Source organism: Harpia harpyja, chromosome 5, assembly GCF_026419915.1.
Source record: "Harpia harpyja isolate bHarHar1 chromosome 5, bHarHar1 primary haplotype, whole genome shotgun sequence".
NCBI lineage: Eukaryota > Metazoa > Chordata > Aves > Accipitriformes > Accipitridae > Harpia > Harpia harpyja.
In genome coordinates, this window is record NC_068944.1 from 35,116,617 (window position 1) to 35,133,611 (window position 16,995).

The 16,995-nt window shown below is 38.3% G+C and overlaps 1 protein-coding gene across 2 annotated transcripts in view; it reads right to left on the reverse strand.

The window, feature by feature from the left end:
- ST18 (ST18 C2H2C-type zinc finger transcription factor) overlaps window positions 1–16,549 on the reverse strand; it is a 170,772-nt gene extending 154,223 nt beyond the window's left edge. The window contains exons 1-2 of one of the 2 annotated variants that reach the window (XM_052788228.1): window positions 16,388–16,549; window positions 15,946–16,081 (exon numbers count right to left, since the gene is read on the reverse strand). In XM_052788228.1, the coding sequence (XP_052644188.1) occupies window positions 15,946–16,081; window positions 16,388–16,426 (175 nt within the window). In that variant the 5' untranslated portion in view covers window positions 16,427–16,549. The remainder of the gene's footprint in view (window positions 1–15,945; window positions 16,082–16,387) is intronic. The other variant, XM_052788227.1, reaches the window with a different exon arrangement.
- Window positions 16,550–16,995: the final 446 nt, after the last annotated feature.

Sequence of the window (16,995 nt, forward strand, 5' to 3'; positions counted from 1 at the left end):
AGGAACAACTGATTCCAACTAGTTCAAAGCCTCCCACATTGTTCAGTGCTTGAATTCCCCCCATTAATGAAAGAAAAAAGTGAACATAGGAGGGTTGTATGTGCACAGTATTTTTGTAGGCAGGACCCAATGATATCTAACAAAATGAGAAACAGGACCAATGAAAACTAGAGGTCTTTAAGCAAAAAGACCCTTAATCAAAAGAAAAGGATATTATAGGAATCTCTGAAAAAATCTTTCTAAAAATACACTCATTTTGCTCTCTTAACTTCTGTTATTCCAGTATTTGCAGTTTTCTGGAATTTGCTTTTCTTATTTTTCAAATAATTTTACTATAATTTGAATAATTATTTATATATTGTCTTTTAGATATATTAGTCTACAAGAAAAAGAAGAAAATACAGGAAAAATATTTTATTTCTAAAATATTAAAAAGAGGTACTAATGACATTGTCCTACACTGTTTGTTCATAAATGAAATGTAATTTTTTCTTCCAGTTTCAACTAGGAGCAATTATTTAGAATTTAAGTACGCATCCTGAGTGCGCAAACTAAGATTAACTTTTCGAGGAAAGCAGCAGCAGCACTATTTTATATTTATAAAAGCACTCATATAAACAACCAATGTCACCCTTTGAGCTCTATTCTGCCTACCACATTTGATGAATTTATCACTGCATTCTTTTATGTAGTGTTCAACACTGAAGAAATTTGGTTTTGTAAGGAGCAGATATGAAGACTGATTCAATTGCAACACAAATGAGACTAAGTTGTTCCTAACGTCTAGGTATAAAACATCAGAAATGCATTAACAATAAAAAATAACTTGCAAAGACAGAACAATGCAATGGCATTAAATAATATGTGCAGACATACTAAGAAAGAAAATTGGTGGAGAAGCAGAAAGTTGCGGATCTTCCATCAGTCACTGCTCAGAACCACTCTAGGAGGTGCCAGGTGTGGCTCACAGTAACCTGCAGCATCTATTGCCTGTGGGGCCTGCAGAAATCACAGGTGATCTAGCAGCAACAAATGGTGTTTCAGCAGACGAAAGGAGCAGCTCGTTTACCTAATGGATCTTACAATGAATGACATCAGTGGAATCCCCCAGCAGGTTAGGGGTGGTGTCATTGGTCTTTCCAAAGGTCAAACACACCTAGAGACATTAGGAAGTTAGTGGCTAAATCCATTGGTTGGACCCTGGAATGTCTTGGATAGGGAAAGACAGTTTATCTGCTTACAGTATGGAAATCCTGTTTAGAACAGAACTGATGAAAATCCCAAGGGCACTGTCCTATTTCTTTGCAAATGCAGATGATCATAAAGCTAAATGGAAAACTGATCCAGAGCTTGGTGGACACTGGCATTGAAGAAGACTTTTGAAGAGCCTTCTGTAGGACCACAAATGTGGATTTCTCTTCCATCAGAAAGCTGATGAATTGTTCCTGTAGATCAGACAAATCAGAAAAAGGCTGCAGCTATGAAGTTACAATAATAGGAAAAAGTAGTAGGTGGAAGGCCTGGCACAAGGAGTTCCACCATATCAGAGGCCTAACAGGTGTGAATGGCTTCAGCAACAGAAAATGATTGAGGATTCTAGCTAGGCTAGGCATCTACAGATAATAACATTTGACTAGAGGGGTCCTGAATCTTCAGTAAGTACATGCAGAGGCAGAAGGCTTATGGACAGAAAGCAACTATCCCTGAGAAGGTCTTTGCAGATGATTGCAGTCTCCTGTCTCATGTCCCCAAAGACATGTAGTTACTTATTGGCCTGTTTGGATGTTCCGCAAAGCTCTTCAGACATAGTTCCTCTAACAGAAGTGTGAATTCAGTCAAGACCAGATAAGACTGACTCTCCAGTATACACAGATAGGTGCAATTCAGGGTAATGAAAACCCTCCCTTGGTTGTCTGCATTTCAGATGCAACCTGGCAGATGCAAGGGTAGATGATGGTAGTATGGTATATTGGCTTGGCTAGTAATCAGGTAACATCTAGGGAAGGGATATGCTGATGATCCACAAGGGAGGGCTGTCACATAACACTTGTCTCTACTGTGCCTCATGGTTGGGAGATTCAGGTCGCATATCCTTGATAGGCATAACCTTGCTATAAGGTGCTTCCATCAGCTCAGTCCCCAGGCTCTTCCATGATTAACTGAATAATTCCATTTGCAGGACATGATACCTAGCTCTGCAGTTCTGGGGCACTGTACATTACTGGAACTGAAGTTATGATAATCACAGCTGAATGGTCATGTAGCTTGTCTACATGATGACACAACCCTTCAGGTCATTATTTGCAGAGGGCTCCAATCAGAAACTCAAACATTACAATAACCTTAAAGCTAATCTTATCATGTAACAAACAGACTTGTGGCAGAAGATTACTTCTCTGTCCTGGCAAACTTGGGTAATATCTTTGTTGTTGTACTGAACTGTGGCTATGAACTCTATGAAGAAAAAGAAAGAAAAGCGAATAAAAAATAAGCACTCAGTAACAGCCTGTCTCCTCTGTGATACACCTCTGTACCAACCTCCACTCTCACCTTAAAATTTATAAAATGTCTTTTACAAAAAAGAGATACTGAAGCTTTTATGGTAGTTCTGAGAAGATACTTCATCATCACACTGACTGGCAGCAGGGAAAAACAACTTAGAAAACTGCTTTTTCATGGAGTAGGTGAGCAATAATCTATCAGGAACAAATTGTGATACTGCCACAGCAAATGCAAGAAAAAATATTTCAGAACCGTCACACAGCTAATTCAAACTGAAGGGTATTAAATGGGATTTGCCCACAACTAGCTTGCACATTTTCTATACTGCATTCTTATAAATATTCCTTCAAGATGTGCAACTACGAGGCTAAACTGATGAAATTCTTTCAGATATCATAAAAGGAAAGAAAAAAAATATTGCATGGGATGTGAAAGATGATTGCCAAACACACTGCCACGAGATTTTCAAATTTCAATCATATAATTTAATATTAAATTCAGGGTTGAAAATATACATATTCCTTCACAAAAATGCCTATATAGAGTTTCACCATTGCAATTTGGGTACCTGATTTTCAAAAGTGCTAAGCATTCAACAGCATTAAAGGTGAATGGAAAAGGAATATATTAAAACCATACATGAGTATTTGTATATGGACTTCAACATACTTTCTTCTGAAGCCCGAGCTCACTCAGTTACACATTCTAGATGGAAATTTTTTAGTTGAAATTTTTACTGCAAACCAGAAATGCCAAATTTAAAATGGCTGAAAGGAAAAAAGAATTTTTGCCTTTTCTATTTCTCAGTCATGAATATGTCATCATAATCTCTTTTCTTTTTACTATACAGCTTTATTTCAACATTATAAACAAGCCTTTTCTAGATATGAAAAAATTGTTGATAATAGCTTTTTTTATTTATGAAATGAGAAATTCTCCCTCCCAGGTCTTCATTCTTATTCTGCAGAAATCTGATTGGCAGGTATACCCACCCAGAAACTATCCCTGTTAGAATCCAGGTGTGTGATACAGAATATACTTCCTTTCCGCATGATCATGATAGCATGAGCACAGAATGCATAGTCTTGCTATGTAGTGTGAGAAATTATATGTGATCTATCTTTCCATAGAGGGTTTACAAGGGTATGATTTCTTTCTATAGAAATATTTTAAAATCCTTTTTAACTGTTAGGATTATATATGTTGACAGTTAGAAAAGGGTGCTTTTGATTCTCAAATGTCTGTATGAAATCTGCCACTAAGTTGATGTGACTACAGCTAAACTGCGAGGTTCATTTCATGCATTTCTGTAATAGGCACAAAAATTTAAGAGAGGCATCCTCATGATTTTATGAGATAAATGAACAGTACTAAATTGTTCTTTGTTATCATGATATCACGTCTGTTGATTGTTACGTTCAGAAACCTTAAAAAAAAAAAATTGCAAGTGCCTAAGTGTTGCATTTGTTTTGCTGCCCTACTGATAGGGAAGGCAACATTTCTTGTGCAAGAGCAGCCTGTCCTTTTTCCCACACCCACCACACAGCACCGATGAAGTCAGCAGGAATGGGACATGCCGCACAGCTCCAGGCTGCCAGCCATGGGCCAGCCGGCTCCTGCAGCCAGGTCTGCATTTATTACACCCTGATTTACAGGGGCCATTGCTTTGCTGGGAAGAACTTCCACTTCCATTAGAACAGGAGTTCAGGTAGCGTGAGATGTGACATGTTTTAGAGGAAACTGTTCTCCTTTTCATCAAGCATCTCGATACGAGCAAACAAAGCTAGCAAGCTTGTTCCAAAATGAAGCTCGCAGGCTGAGAGGAGAGGAAGAGCATTTACAATATGGAACAGATCCATCTTAAGCGTTCTAGTTGGCAAATGTGTTAGAAAAAAAAAAGAAAGAAAAAAAATTAGAGTCTGCAACAGATAATCTGGCATGAATCAGGAACAATATTTTGTAGGTGGGCCCAGCACAAAGCAAGGTCCATTAGGCTCAAAAGACACTGCAACAGAACAATGGAAGCAGACAGGAAGTCTGCACTAATAAATATGCCCATTGGGCCAGTGCCACTGCCTAGCATGGCATAGATACATACAGAAGGATTATACACTAAATGGTGCAAACACAGTCCAGTCCATCTGTCATAAACATTAAGTCCAAAGGCCACAGGTGCAGATGGCACTAAAAAGTAAAAATTACACCCAGACAGAGACCACTTCATGTAATATGGAGAAGAAAAAAGAAAAAACAGCAAAACAAAACAAAACAAAACAAAAAAAATCCAGTGATTTGTTTCCAATCAATAAATGTTCTCAGAATGTCCTTGGCAATCTCTGCTTCTTCTTTTCCCTCTGTCATTGTAGAAGTGTAACATATATTTTATTTCACAAAAGTACTTTGAGCATTCAGGACCATTTTTCATTCAGTTAAATAAATCTACTTGATATTTGGGCAAAAAGGCAAATAATTTAAAGTAAGTTTCAGTCCTTCATTCCAGTGTGTTGAGAATAGGATGTATTTTCCCTTTGGAGATGGAATCTGTTAGGCTCCGGGTATATCTTGTTTGAGAAATGTTCCCATACGAAAAAGCTTAATAAAAAAGAGGAGAATGTGCTTCTCTCTCTCATAGTCTGGGTAAACAGAAAGGAAAGTTGCATCTTGTTAAGTTCCAAAAAGAAGCAAAAGTTTTCTGCTCTTTAATAATTTTACATAACACTAGTACATGACACCGATTTCTTATACTGAAGTATCTTTAATATGTTCAGTATATCTCTGTAGATTATGTACCTACCAATGGCTACACACCACAGAAAACACCTTATAGAAGGGTTTAATCTACCATAGTTTTTTTTTTCTTTCACAATCATCACAGGCTAGTAACCAAATACCCAGGCCTAAATGAGAGCAGACTACCAAAAAAGGGCTCTAAGAACAGTCCACCCAAGTGAAATGAGTCCCCAGATAAAACACTGGGCCTCCAAGATTTTATCTTTACTTACCCAATCAACTGTATCTCAAACTTGTTTGAAATCAGAATTTCGAGTTTGTCCTGTTTCAGCCATTCTTTGATGCAGTTGTAGAACTTATACAAGCATTTCTCAGGTTGTCAGCTGATTAAATGAGGGATCTCAGTTCTTTAGCAGCACTTACAGAAGAGTTTTAAAACTACAACCAAATGCAATACATCTTTGATGGAGTGTTGGATAGTATTAGATCTCTGGTTTAACAAAGGAACAAAAGCCACCCAAGAATATCATCATATTCCAGCTGTGTAATTCCATTGAAATTCTTGGCAACCCTAGCGTTGTTTCAGAAACAGAAGTAGTTTTATTCATACTAAAATCTCTAGAACTTTTTTTCACTACAAGAACAAGCATTATCTCTTCATCTTTAGTCAGCATTGTCCGTTGTGCCTCATTCACTTCGCTCATGAAATCTGACCTCCAGAAATCACTGGATAAACCTGATGCCTTTGTGATGGCACTAGCCATAAGATTATATAAACAGGTGAATAGGATGTGCTGCATTTTCTCTTTCTTCTGGACAGATTTTTTTGTAACTGGACAGCAGACGCTATAATCACAGAAATGATTACGCACACTATTTCTTTGTTGTACTTGCAGGCAAGTACTGTAAAGATTTAATAATAAAAAAATGAGTCAACTGAATGCTATTTCCAAAATGTTAAAGAATCATTCAAAACCCCCAAGTTCTAGTTTTTCATTTTTAAGAGGTACATACCCAACTAAGCATGGGTTTGAGTATGATGTCTACAAGAGTTAACAATCGGCAGCATCAATCTCATTTTCCTAAAGTCTCAAATGAAAACCATTTAGGAAAGTGTGGTGCTTTTTTTTTTTTTTTTTTTAAAGAACAAAAAGTGTAAACAGTGATTTCAAAGACCTATTTCTTTACCTAATACCAGAGAATTATAGTATTCCAGTTGTGATTTTTGCCTTCCAGCTGTGGTAGGGTCCAGTCTCTCAAAACCAGAGCACATTTCCATTTGATTAACAGATGACTACCTGAAGTCATCTGGGTTAGCCATGGATTAGAACTAGGGACTTTTCCAGCATCCAGTTTCCAAGTGTTTATTCCCGCCCTGCTGCTGCACGATAGCTGTGACTTCAGCTGCTCTTACTTGCTCTGCTTCCTGCTGTCCTCAGTGACCAGGAGCAACGAGAAGAAAGCTTCCTCTCTCATTGACTAGGTCTGCTTGTGTAACTGTAAGCAGATGAGACCTTGCTCTGCCATATATCAAGCCAGCCAACTCTCATACAACCACCACAGGAATAAACAAATGTGACACCATCGCCAGCCTTGCAGCAAGGCTTACTTATCATGGTCACTGTGGTGACACCTCCTCACACAATGTTAGATTACTCACTTTCTATTAGCTTGGAACTTAGGCGGAGTTTGCTCCTATTTTCATTCATGCACTGTAACTCCCGAGTAGCCCTGACAGACAGGTTCCTGTGCCAAGATGTATGGAAAGAATCTAAAGAGGTTTCAACGATCCATCACTAGCCATCATCACCCATGCCATTATCTCTTATTCCCTTTACCACAGTAGTGGCAACACACATGGTCCTGACTGCTCTGAGCTCCTCCAAATCTGTTGTATTGTGTCCTCATTCCCTCTGCAGATCTGCATCACATGGTCATGGAAATCATATATGTAGAGTCCTGAAGTATGGGTGTCCCACTGTACTGTTAATTTTTAAATTCAATGTTTAAAACAAAAAAGTCATATAAATGTGTTACTATTTTTCTGAAAGCGAAGATGTTACATAGTTACACCAATTACTATTAAATTCGTTGGTTTATTACCTACCTTTTTTGCTACTGTACACTGATAGCATCAACTAAGGGTGATGCTATTGGTGCTAGGGCTCAGGAAAGCAACGAGGCTGCTGCATGGGCCCTGCCTGGAGTTGAAGCTAACTGAACAGGACATACTAACACTACCCATGCAAACATGAACAGAAAATGAGAAGCTATTGAGACATAACAAAGTGAGAAGCAAATAAACTTTATAGATAGTGTAGTGAGAATGGCTGGATTTCACAGGCAGCTGAGAGTTATGGGATCAATGGCTGAACTTCACAGATAGTTGAAGGGGAGCACTGGGGACCTTCTAGTGAGTAGTCATGCAAGGCCAACAGTGCCTAGGCAACTGTAGCAGAAATTCTGTGCAAGGTCACGAGTACATCAGCAATGGCATCAGAAATACTGAGCTGGTAAAAAGATATAGCAAAGTTGGCACCGGTGTGGAGAAAGAAATTGGGGCAAGTTTTTTGGGGGGAGGAGACTGAAGCAGGAAAGAGTTAACCAGAGAGGTGAAAAGGAACATCAAAAAGTAGAAAAGGGAAAGGGTAAGAAATAGAAAAAGTGATTAAAAGTTATGCAAGTCATGTGAGCAGTGCTGCCTGCCAGGTATTCCTGCATTTGATCAGCACAGCCTGAGTCAGGACAACAAACCACACCTGTAAACATACAATGCATACATCAAACTTGCTTCTGCAGTCAGGAGGAAGTGAGTGGAGAAGAGGTGCTTTCCCTGGCCTAACAGGAGGCCATCTGGATGGGACAGATTGAATATCCTGATACCATTCTGTTTGTGTCCATTCCAGGGCTGATCACATTGGTATCTTCCCAGCCACTTCCTAGTATCTTCCGGAGTATAAATCCATACAGTACAAGATTGATTACAATGTATTCCACTTTCCCAAGTATTTTCTACCAATGATGCCAGAGAGCTCACGAACCCTTTCCTTTTCCTTTGTTTCCTCACTGTTGATTTGGCATAAGGAAATGACAGGCTTACAAATATCTGCTAATCATTCCCTTTGTTCTACTATTTTCACTCCTAGACAAAAATGCATCAGATTTCTTATGACTTCTTGACACACTTCTTTCTTCCTAAGCAAAAATATTCACATCAAATTTCAGGGTACAAGAACAAACACAGGGCATAAGCACCATCAAATCAAACCAAGGCACAGTTCAGAATCTATAGGCCATCGGTTCCCTATGAGCAGCATTCACCATCCTGGCCAAACACTTGTATTCAGTAAATTTCCAACATCCCAGGAGCAATGGCAAGGACTGTTCTGTAGGAAGAATCCTCCCAGCAGGCACAGGAGGTTCAGATACCTGGATAAGCCATTAGATTACATCTGGAATGCCAATTCTTTATATTATCCATTATTACCCATGTGAAAACAATATGTTGCCCTTACAAAGTAGTGCAGCACTACATCTACTGCCTAACTGCAAGGGAATCTCTCGCAACCTTTAGAGATTCATTAGAGCTCCTTAACAACCCAAGCTCACCTGACGCATGGGAATGGGTGAGCGTCACGAGGAGTCAGGAAGCACTATTCACTCACAAGGAAAATGTTATTTCAAAAGTTGCAACACTGTTATTTTCTCAGGATTGCTCTGCCTAAACATGATTTTTTCCTGTAGGCATCTCTTCTCCAGATTAAACATGCCCTGCTTTCTGAGTCTCTTCACAGGACATATGCTCCTGCCTCCAACCATCTTGGTAGCTCTCCACTGAACTTGTTCCAGTTGATCAACATCCGTCTTGCATGGTGGTACCCAGAACTGAATGCAATGTTCTAGATGTGGCCTAATCAGTACCAAGTAAAGGGAAATAACAACATCCTTTGATCTACTAGTTATTCTGCTGTTGATACAGTCCAGTGCTTTGTTAGCCTTCATCACTGTCAGCATACAGTGTTTAACCCTCTGTCCACCAAGACACTTATGAAGTTATTAAACAGGATGGGTTTCTGGACAGTCCCCTGAGGAACTCAGGCATCAGGGCAGAGTATGAACCATTAGCCACTACCCTCTGAGTCTGATGATCCATCCAGTTTTCTACTCATAGAGTAGTCCATCCATCTACTCCATAACAACCCTGCTTGAATATAAAGATGTTGTGGGAGATGGTGCTGAAAACCTTGCTAAAGTCAAAGCAGATGACATCCCATGCTCCCCTTAACCACAAATCCAGTCAATCCAGTCATCTTATCATAGATTGCAATTGGGTTGGTCAAGAATTAAAATCCATGCTACTCTAAATCACTTTTTTGCAAGGGAACTTGGTATAAGCATACCAGGTATAAGCACTCACATTCTCTGTGGTCATCTTTACCACCAACATTAAGCTACCAGAAAATCTTTACTCATACATTTTCTCTGAAGTAGTATAAATCTGCTAGCAAAATGGAATATTTTTGACACATGCAATCACATGATTAACACTTCTGTAGGAGAACTACTAATAAAATTATTACTGAGAAAAACACATAAAATATTTCTGTGAGTCAGGTTTATGGGAAATGACATGTGTTTCTGCTTCGTGCAGTTTAAAGCCACAGTTAGTATTTTTAAAGACTTTTATCCATATTCCATCTAATTTTAATTAAACATTTCCTTAAGTTAAACGTCTTAATTCCTGGAACAAAAATAATGTCAATATGAACTTGTTGAGATCATAGAAAATATTAATGAGCTCCCAAGTAGCATATTCCTGCGGTAATTTCATAATGTTCTGTATATATTCATTTACATATAGAGAGAGAGAGATAAAATATGAGTGTAATGATAAAAATACAATATATAAAAACATAGCTAAAAAGTTTTCAGAAAGGTACATTTCTTTTTCTGGACCAACATAACCCCCCCCAAAATAGCCAAATAATGTAGTCAAATAACATTGCTATTCATTGCTTTTTTACAGTGTTGGGAGAACCTAGTGCATACAATTGAAATTGAGATATGCCCTTAAAGCACAAAAGGAAAAAGTAAGACTATGTACTTGTTACATATTTTCTATTCTGTGAAGCCTATTCTTAATATCCCCTTGCAATTTATTGAGTAATCACAAACACATACTATGGAAGATCTTTTTGATGTATTACAATTTGTTCATAAAGGAGTCATTCTGTAGAGTAGAGCCAAACATCAGATTTGCTTTTAGAAGAGACTTGTTAAAAACCTAAAGGTCTTCAGAAACTACTTTGTTTGTAAACATAATCATTAATATGTACTACAAAAACTGAATTCACATTTATTTGGTTTACAGTTAAGGTGATGGTGTGAATATTGACCTCTTAGAAATACATAGGTAGAAGAGAAATTATTGAAAATTTTCTGTGAAAAGGAAGTGATTTTCAGAGTTTCTAGAAAGCCTTAGCTCCACCTATACCTCAGGTTTAATGTTGACATTATAAAGGCTACAGGTCCTCAGCTTCAGGCCACCCCATACAACCACTTTTCTTCTGTTCCTGGGATATGTAAGACACTCAAGACTTGGATTCGGTATCCTATTAATTTCAGTGGGAAGCAAAGAACATCAAGGGGATACTGGAGTCTAAAGTTTATTCTTAATGTATTAGAAAGTGAGGAAATGAAAAAGAAAAGCCTAGTATTTACTTGAGATACACAGTGAAAAGGACAGGTAACAAATTCCCAATAGAACTCCAGGAACAAGTGAAAAAAAACAAACCCAGCTATACCATGCAATGTAATATAGTCAGGGAAAAGCACCATTTCTGATCCCCAAAGCACCTTAGAAGCAAAGTTGCCTCGATAGATATGCTTCACTTAAATGGTAGAACCACCAAAAATGACTCTTATACTGATGTTTTCTTGTGATATAGAGTACATTTCCCAGAATTCTACCAATTCTTTAGGCTGCCATTTTATTCCTGAAATGGGTGAAAAATCTATCTTTTTTCTCCCTGTGGAATGTTTGAAATTACAATTTTTTTGCCTACATTTATCGTTATAATTTATTTGCTCTAATTTATTTTAGGTTATTTTGCATTCTGCAGATTGATAACATAATTACAGGTAAGGAACCTTATTTTTTTCAATTGCTTGTGCAAATGCCACAGTTTCCTTGTTTATATGAAGAGATTTTTCACTAGTGCCTCTATCTTGATTACTGATCACCACTGACTGAATTGGTATTATTCCCATCTGGACACAAGCCCACAATTTTTTGATACATGCTTGAGCAGAACACACAGCTATATAGATACCTCTATATCAGGTAATGCAAAAATGTTGGAAGTCACCCCTGTACACACATATACTAAGAATGGAGAAATTTATCCCTAACTTAAACAAACATAAAACCTAGCTATATAGTGGTAGGATAATTTAACTATGCATAGGTACTTTGCAGGGAAAAATTTTTAAAACTAGCAAACAAATAAATCAAAGACATCAGAAAAGAGGGACAAAATGAGAATATAATGTTACTATGCTTGTAAGAATGTAAGAATGTAATACCACAGTTGAGAAAATATCATACATTAATCTACCAAGAGACTGAGAACTTCAGTGGTAAGATAGACCTTCTGTTCCTTAATCATGAACAGCTCTGCTGTAATCTTCTGTCTTCTTATCTGGATACAGATAAGAATAGAAAACTTCTAGCATAACATTATACTTGATTGAACTACACATTTCTGGCAACATTGTTTTGGTCCCTGAATTTTGGGGGTTTATATCCCATATGTTACAGAAAAAAAGCAGACCAGAGGTTCATGAAATTTAGCATGTAAACAAACTTAATTGAAGCAATAGAAATACTTGGACTTTTGGACTTCAACATTGACTGGCTAAAACCAGAGCATTTAGTATTATACGAACCACTTTAACTTCAACCTTTGCACTACGTTTCAGGGACAGCATTTGAGGAAGAGGGCTCCCTCCCAACCACAACTAATGAAGAATACCAGTTACTGTAAATGAGCAGTTCCATTGTGGCTCAGCAAAATCCAACTTCTCACACCCTTTTTACCCAACAAAAAATGAGAGAGGTGTGAAAAGGCAATAGGAAAATATTGTGTGCCAAAATGGCATGGATATCAGAAGTTCACTGGGGGAAGGAAGGTGGGTTTGACTTTCAGATTCAAGCTTGTTTTCTCAAAACACAATCAAAGCCAAGAGTGAAATCAGTACTAGAAGTTCTTTCTCCACTTCCCTTTAAATGAAGAAGAACTGAACAGAATTGAATGGAATTGAATCCAAGCCTTTGGTAAGAAATTTGGACTCAAAATGGAAATTTCCATTTAACGTGCCATCGCTCATATGCCACACTGATAGATTGGACCCTGTGTTATGAAAGAAATGAGACTATTTCTAAGGGTTTTTTTGCCTTGGGAAAAAAAACCCCATTGAAACAAGCCTGTAGAGATCCTGGTCTCACCACTGACTCAAACAAACATCAGGACTTCATTGACTTTGCCAAAACCAGGATTTTACACCACACATGTAAAGGGAGATCTTTCGCAATAAAATTCAGATGTACTGAACTGGAAGACCTGTGTGTGATGTTACAGTGACAGAAGTGTGGAAAAAACACATCACAGGTCAGATATGCAACAACAGTTTATGACATCTCCATCTCCTTCCCACCTCAGTTTATAGTGTGGATAGCTGCTACAGTTATCAGGGAATCCCTTCCCTGCAGTAATCCTTCCCTAAAGTCCTCTGAACTGTGTTCACACTTATGCCAGCTGGCTCTAATGGCACACAAGTGCCCCTGAGAAAGGGTTGCACTTGTCTAGTTTTTATCACTTTTAAGTGTATGATGAAGCAAATAAAAAGAAAGTATGTTTTTCAGAGATGCTGGGTACTTTCCCACGCCCCCATAATCAATTTAAAGAAACACATGAAAGGCAAGCAGAACAAGTCAAGAGGATTTTCAAAAATATTCACCGTTTTTATAGTTCTATTCTCTCTGAAGGTATTGGAAAATTTCTCCCTAAACTCATAGACAGCAGATGTAAGTTAGAATAAAAATAGAACATGCCACCTTTATCTGGTGATAATTTGTTTGTAATTCTTTAATATTCAACAATTACAATTTAACAGCAAGGTAGTTTTCAAAGTACTTAGTTGAAGTGCAAGGAAACAGAATGGGGACAGGCAGGTTGCTCTTTCTAGATCCACAGAAAACAGCTTGAACAGAAGCTTTTCAGAGATGAGCTTTTGCAGCTAATATATGTTGAAGGATCTTTTCATGCACAGACTATGCGTGGTGATTCTTTTCCTTGCTTTAAATCACAAAAGGAAACCACGAGCAAACAATGGCTTTAAAAAGTGAAACAAAAGATAATTCAACTTTATATACAGAGTCTGTCTGCCTCTCCCCCTCTCTCTCTCTCTGTGTATATATGTGTATATACACAAAGCAAAGACTTTTAAAACAACACTTAATGTTAATTATCCAAACTTGTTACCTAATATGGGAAAAACTCTTTTGTTACTTTAACTTCAAGTACCTGAAAACTTGTTTCCTAAAAATTATCCTCTTTCTCCTTATTTTTTGCTACATAACCACCAGCTAGATTGATTTGTCACTGCAATATAAGTAATAAGAATTACACATTGGTTTCGATAACGATTCCACAAAATAAGGTTTCCAGCATCTCTCTGCAAGCTGTAACATGCTACAAAATGCATGTTGTTGCTTAAATTAGTCTGTTTAAACAGTCTGACATTATCATACTATCCGAAGTATTTTTAATCTACCTTTTGAAGAAGACAGGAATATTGACTGTAAGCCACTGTAAGCCTTTACCACATTTTAAAGGAAAAGTTAAAGATTGAAAGTACAGAGCATAAATATACAAAGCCTTGGCACTCCAAGCGCTCTGTACTGACCTCTACTGGTTTCTCCATCGTAGCTTTCATAAATATTGAATAGTCTACTTTATTGAACTTCTGCACTCTCTTGTTCAAATTCAGGGACAAAGTAAACTGTATCCCACCCTGCCAGCTTCTCCCTGCCTGAAGGTCGAAAAGCGATCAAGCTTCCACCTATTGGTGGCAGTTTACCTATAGTGGGTGAGACACTGAAAAATCATCATTTAAAAAAACGCTAGCAGTACATACACAGCTGTAGAAAGATATCAAAATCAGAAAACTCCATCTTAACACTTTGGGTGTATTTTTTATGCCTGAATAATTTATCACATTTGTTCTATCAACTGCTGTCTCATGTCTGTATCATTAGCTGTTTGGTATATAAAATCTGGTTTTCTATTGTACAATACCCAACACCTGACCCATGATGAGGACCAGAAGTATCACTGCAACACATACACCAAAGTTGTGAATACAAATTCATCATCTTCAATCATCCCCGTTTGACAGACTTCTACTTCAAAGAACAAGCTTGTCTCTAGAAGATTCTTCAGAAGAAATATTTGCTCTAATTAGGACAGAGCTTGCAGCTTATCTACCACATGCCAGTGGATCAAAGTACAGTAGCAAGTTTGACATTATTAAAGTATCACTGTAAATGCTTTGTCAAACCAAAGTCATTACCCTGTCTTACTGGGAGCAGTGACGCGCTAACTGCATCTTTTATACTACTAAATGAAGTTCAACCCATCCACTTCCTAACAGATCACAAGAAAAAACAAATCTCTAGTTCTTTATGTGCCTTACAGTAAAAAGCAAATCTATTTATCATAAGTAAATGAGCAAACTTTTCCATCCTCATTTACCAGAGAACACTTTCATTGTCAGCAGCACTCAAAACTTTCCAATTTTAAAAGCCTAATTTTAGATTTCTTTGTTATGCAAGTCTTTAAGTATGAATAACAGTTTTACATACTGTGAGAACTTCATTTCCTCTCACTGCTCTATCAGTGACTCCAAACCATTTTTTTTTTAATTTTTTTTTTTAAGTAAGTCACCTGTACCAGCTGGAAAAAAACAATTGTTGACCACAAAAACAATGAAGCTTTGTTGTTCTGTTGGTATACATAGTAAAGCAGATCACATATTGTTAATTCCATGTCAGAACAACAAGATGCCTATTATATTCATGAAGCTATTTTGTGTAATAATGCATTTTTCTTTCATTTTTCATAAGCCCCCCTTTAGATCCTGAATGTAAACAAAACACTCAGATACTCAGCAGGAATCTGTAATATTTTTATACTGTATTAATAAATATCTGAACTACATCCTTTTTTTTTTTCCCATCATCTTCCCCAACTTCTTGAACACTCAGATTTCTCTCCCTTCTTTTACCGCTGCCGAACCTTGCATCACTACCTCCTAAGGTTGTTGGTGCTTAGAAGCATGAGCAACACACGAAAGACACCCCGAAGAGCCACTAGCAAGCAAGCAGGGCTTTCCCCCCACCCAGAGGGGGTGGCAGCCGGGTGCCGGGTCCCCCCCACCACCCGCGGCCGCCTTCCCTGGGGCTGACCAGCAGAGGGAGGAGAGGGGGTGCCCGCACGGCCCCACATCCCCCAGGGTACCACAGCTCCCTTTGCTCTACGTCCAAGCAAAACTACAAACGATGGCCTCAGCTTTAATGTCTGCGATGAAAACCCACACGTGATCTTACCCAGAAAATGCGCTGATACCGGTTTGGGTTTTTTTCCTTCTTACCTTTACCTAGGGATTGGGTAGGGGTGTCCAGAAGGTCGCTGTCGCCTGGTCTTCTGGGGTTTGCCACCGCTCCAATTCTCGCGCTGCTGCTTCTGGGACTTGGTGGAACAACTGGATCTGATCTGCTTATTCTGTTCTGTGTTAGAAAGAAGACATTTTGATGTTCTGTCACTAGAACTAGGCCTTTGCTCAACACATTAGAACAAGCACATAATCGTTCTGAGACTGCAAATCAGCGTCTTTTTCCGTAAGTGGGAAATAGAAAATCTTATTAAGACTTCCTATAACTTATGAAGGAGTGAGAGACATTGATTTTCACTAAACAAGGTGCTGACTGTATCACCGTGAAACCATCTTCTTTCCAAGAGGCATATTAAAGCAGTGCTTTCGGTCAGCTCTGTGCAAAATATTCCACAACAGCCCCAATAACTTTTTTCCTTACCTCTGGTATCCCAGTGAGGTCACATTCTGTTAAAAACATCCTGTCAAGCTTGGTACAAAAGGGCTCCAAAGAATCAGAATGCAGAAGCTATGCAACTTGCTGACTAACTTTGCTCTGTGTTATTTACCAACCACACAAAGAAAATGCTGTCTATTCAAAACACAGTTCAAAACTCTCTTCACAGAAAGTGAGTGAACAAACAGTCCCATGTCCGATGCTGTAGTCACATCTCCCATGAGGCCCGGTGATAGCTCTGGGGCATGGGACGGAGTGACACCACCAGCAGTCACTACAAGGCACTTTTGTAAACAAGTTGTGTGTGTGTGCAGAGGAGGAGGAGGAGGCGGGTGTTACTTTTTCTCCATCTTAACATTAAGCTGTATTTGCTTTATTATCTGTAAGCGGAACTTCAGTTTTGCTTATTCTACTGGGTGCATTTGCTATAGTTCTCGCGCGGTATTTTCCTCACTATAAGCTTTATTTTCTTCCAGAGGGATCTGGAATTAGTGCAGGATCTAGATTTGGAACCCTGGAGCCAGGTTAAGCAGCAGAAACTAGTTAAGAGTCTTCCAGACCCTAAAGAGAAACAGACAAAGAAACTCAGTGGC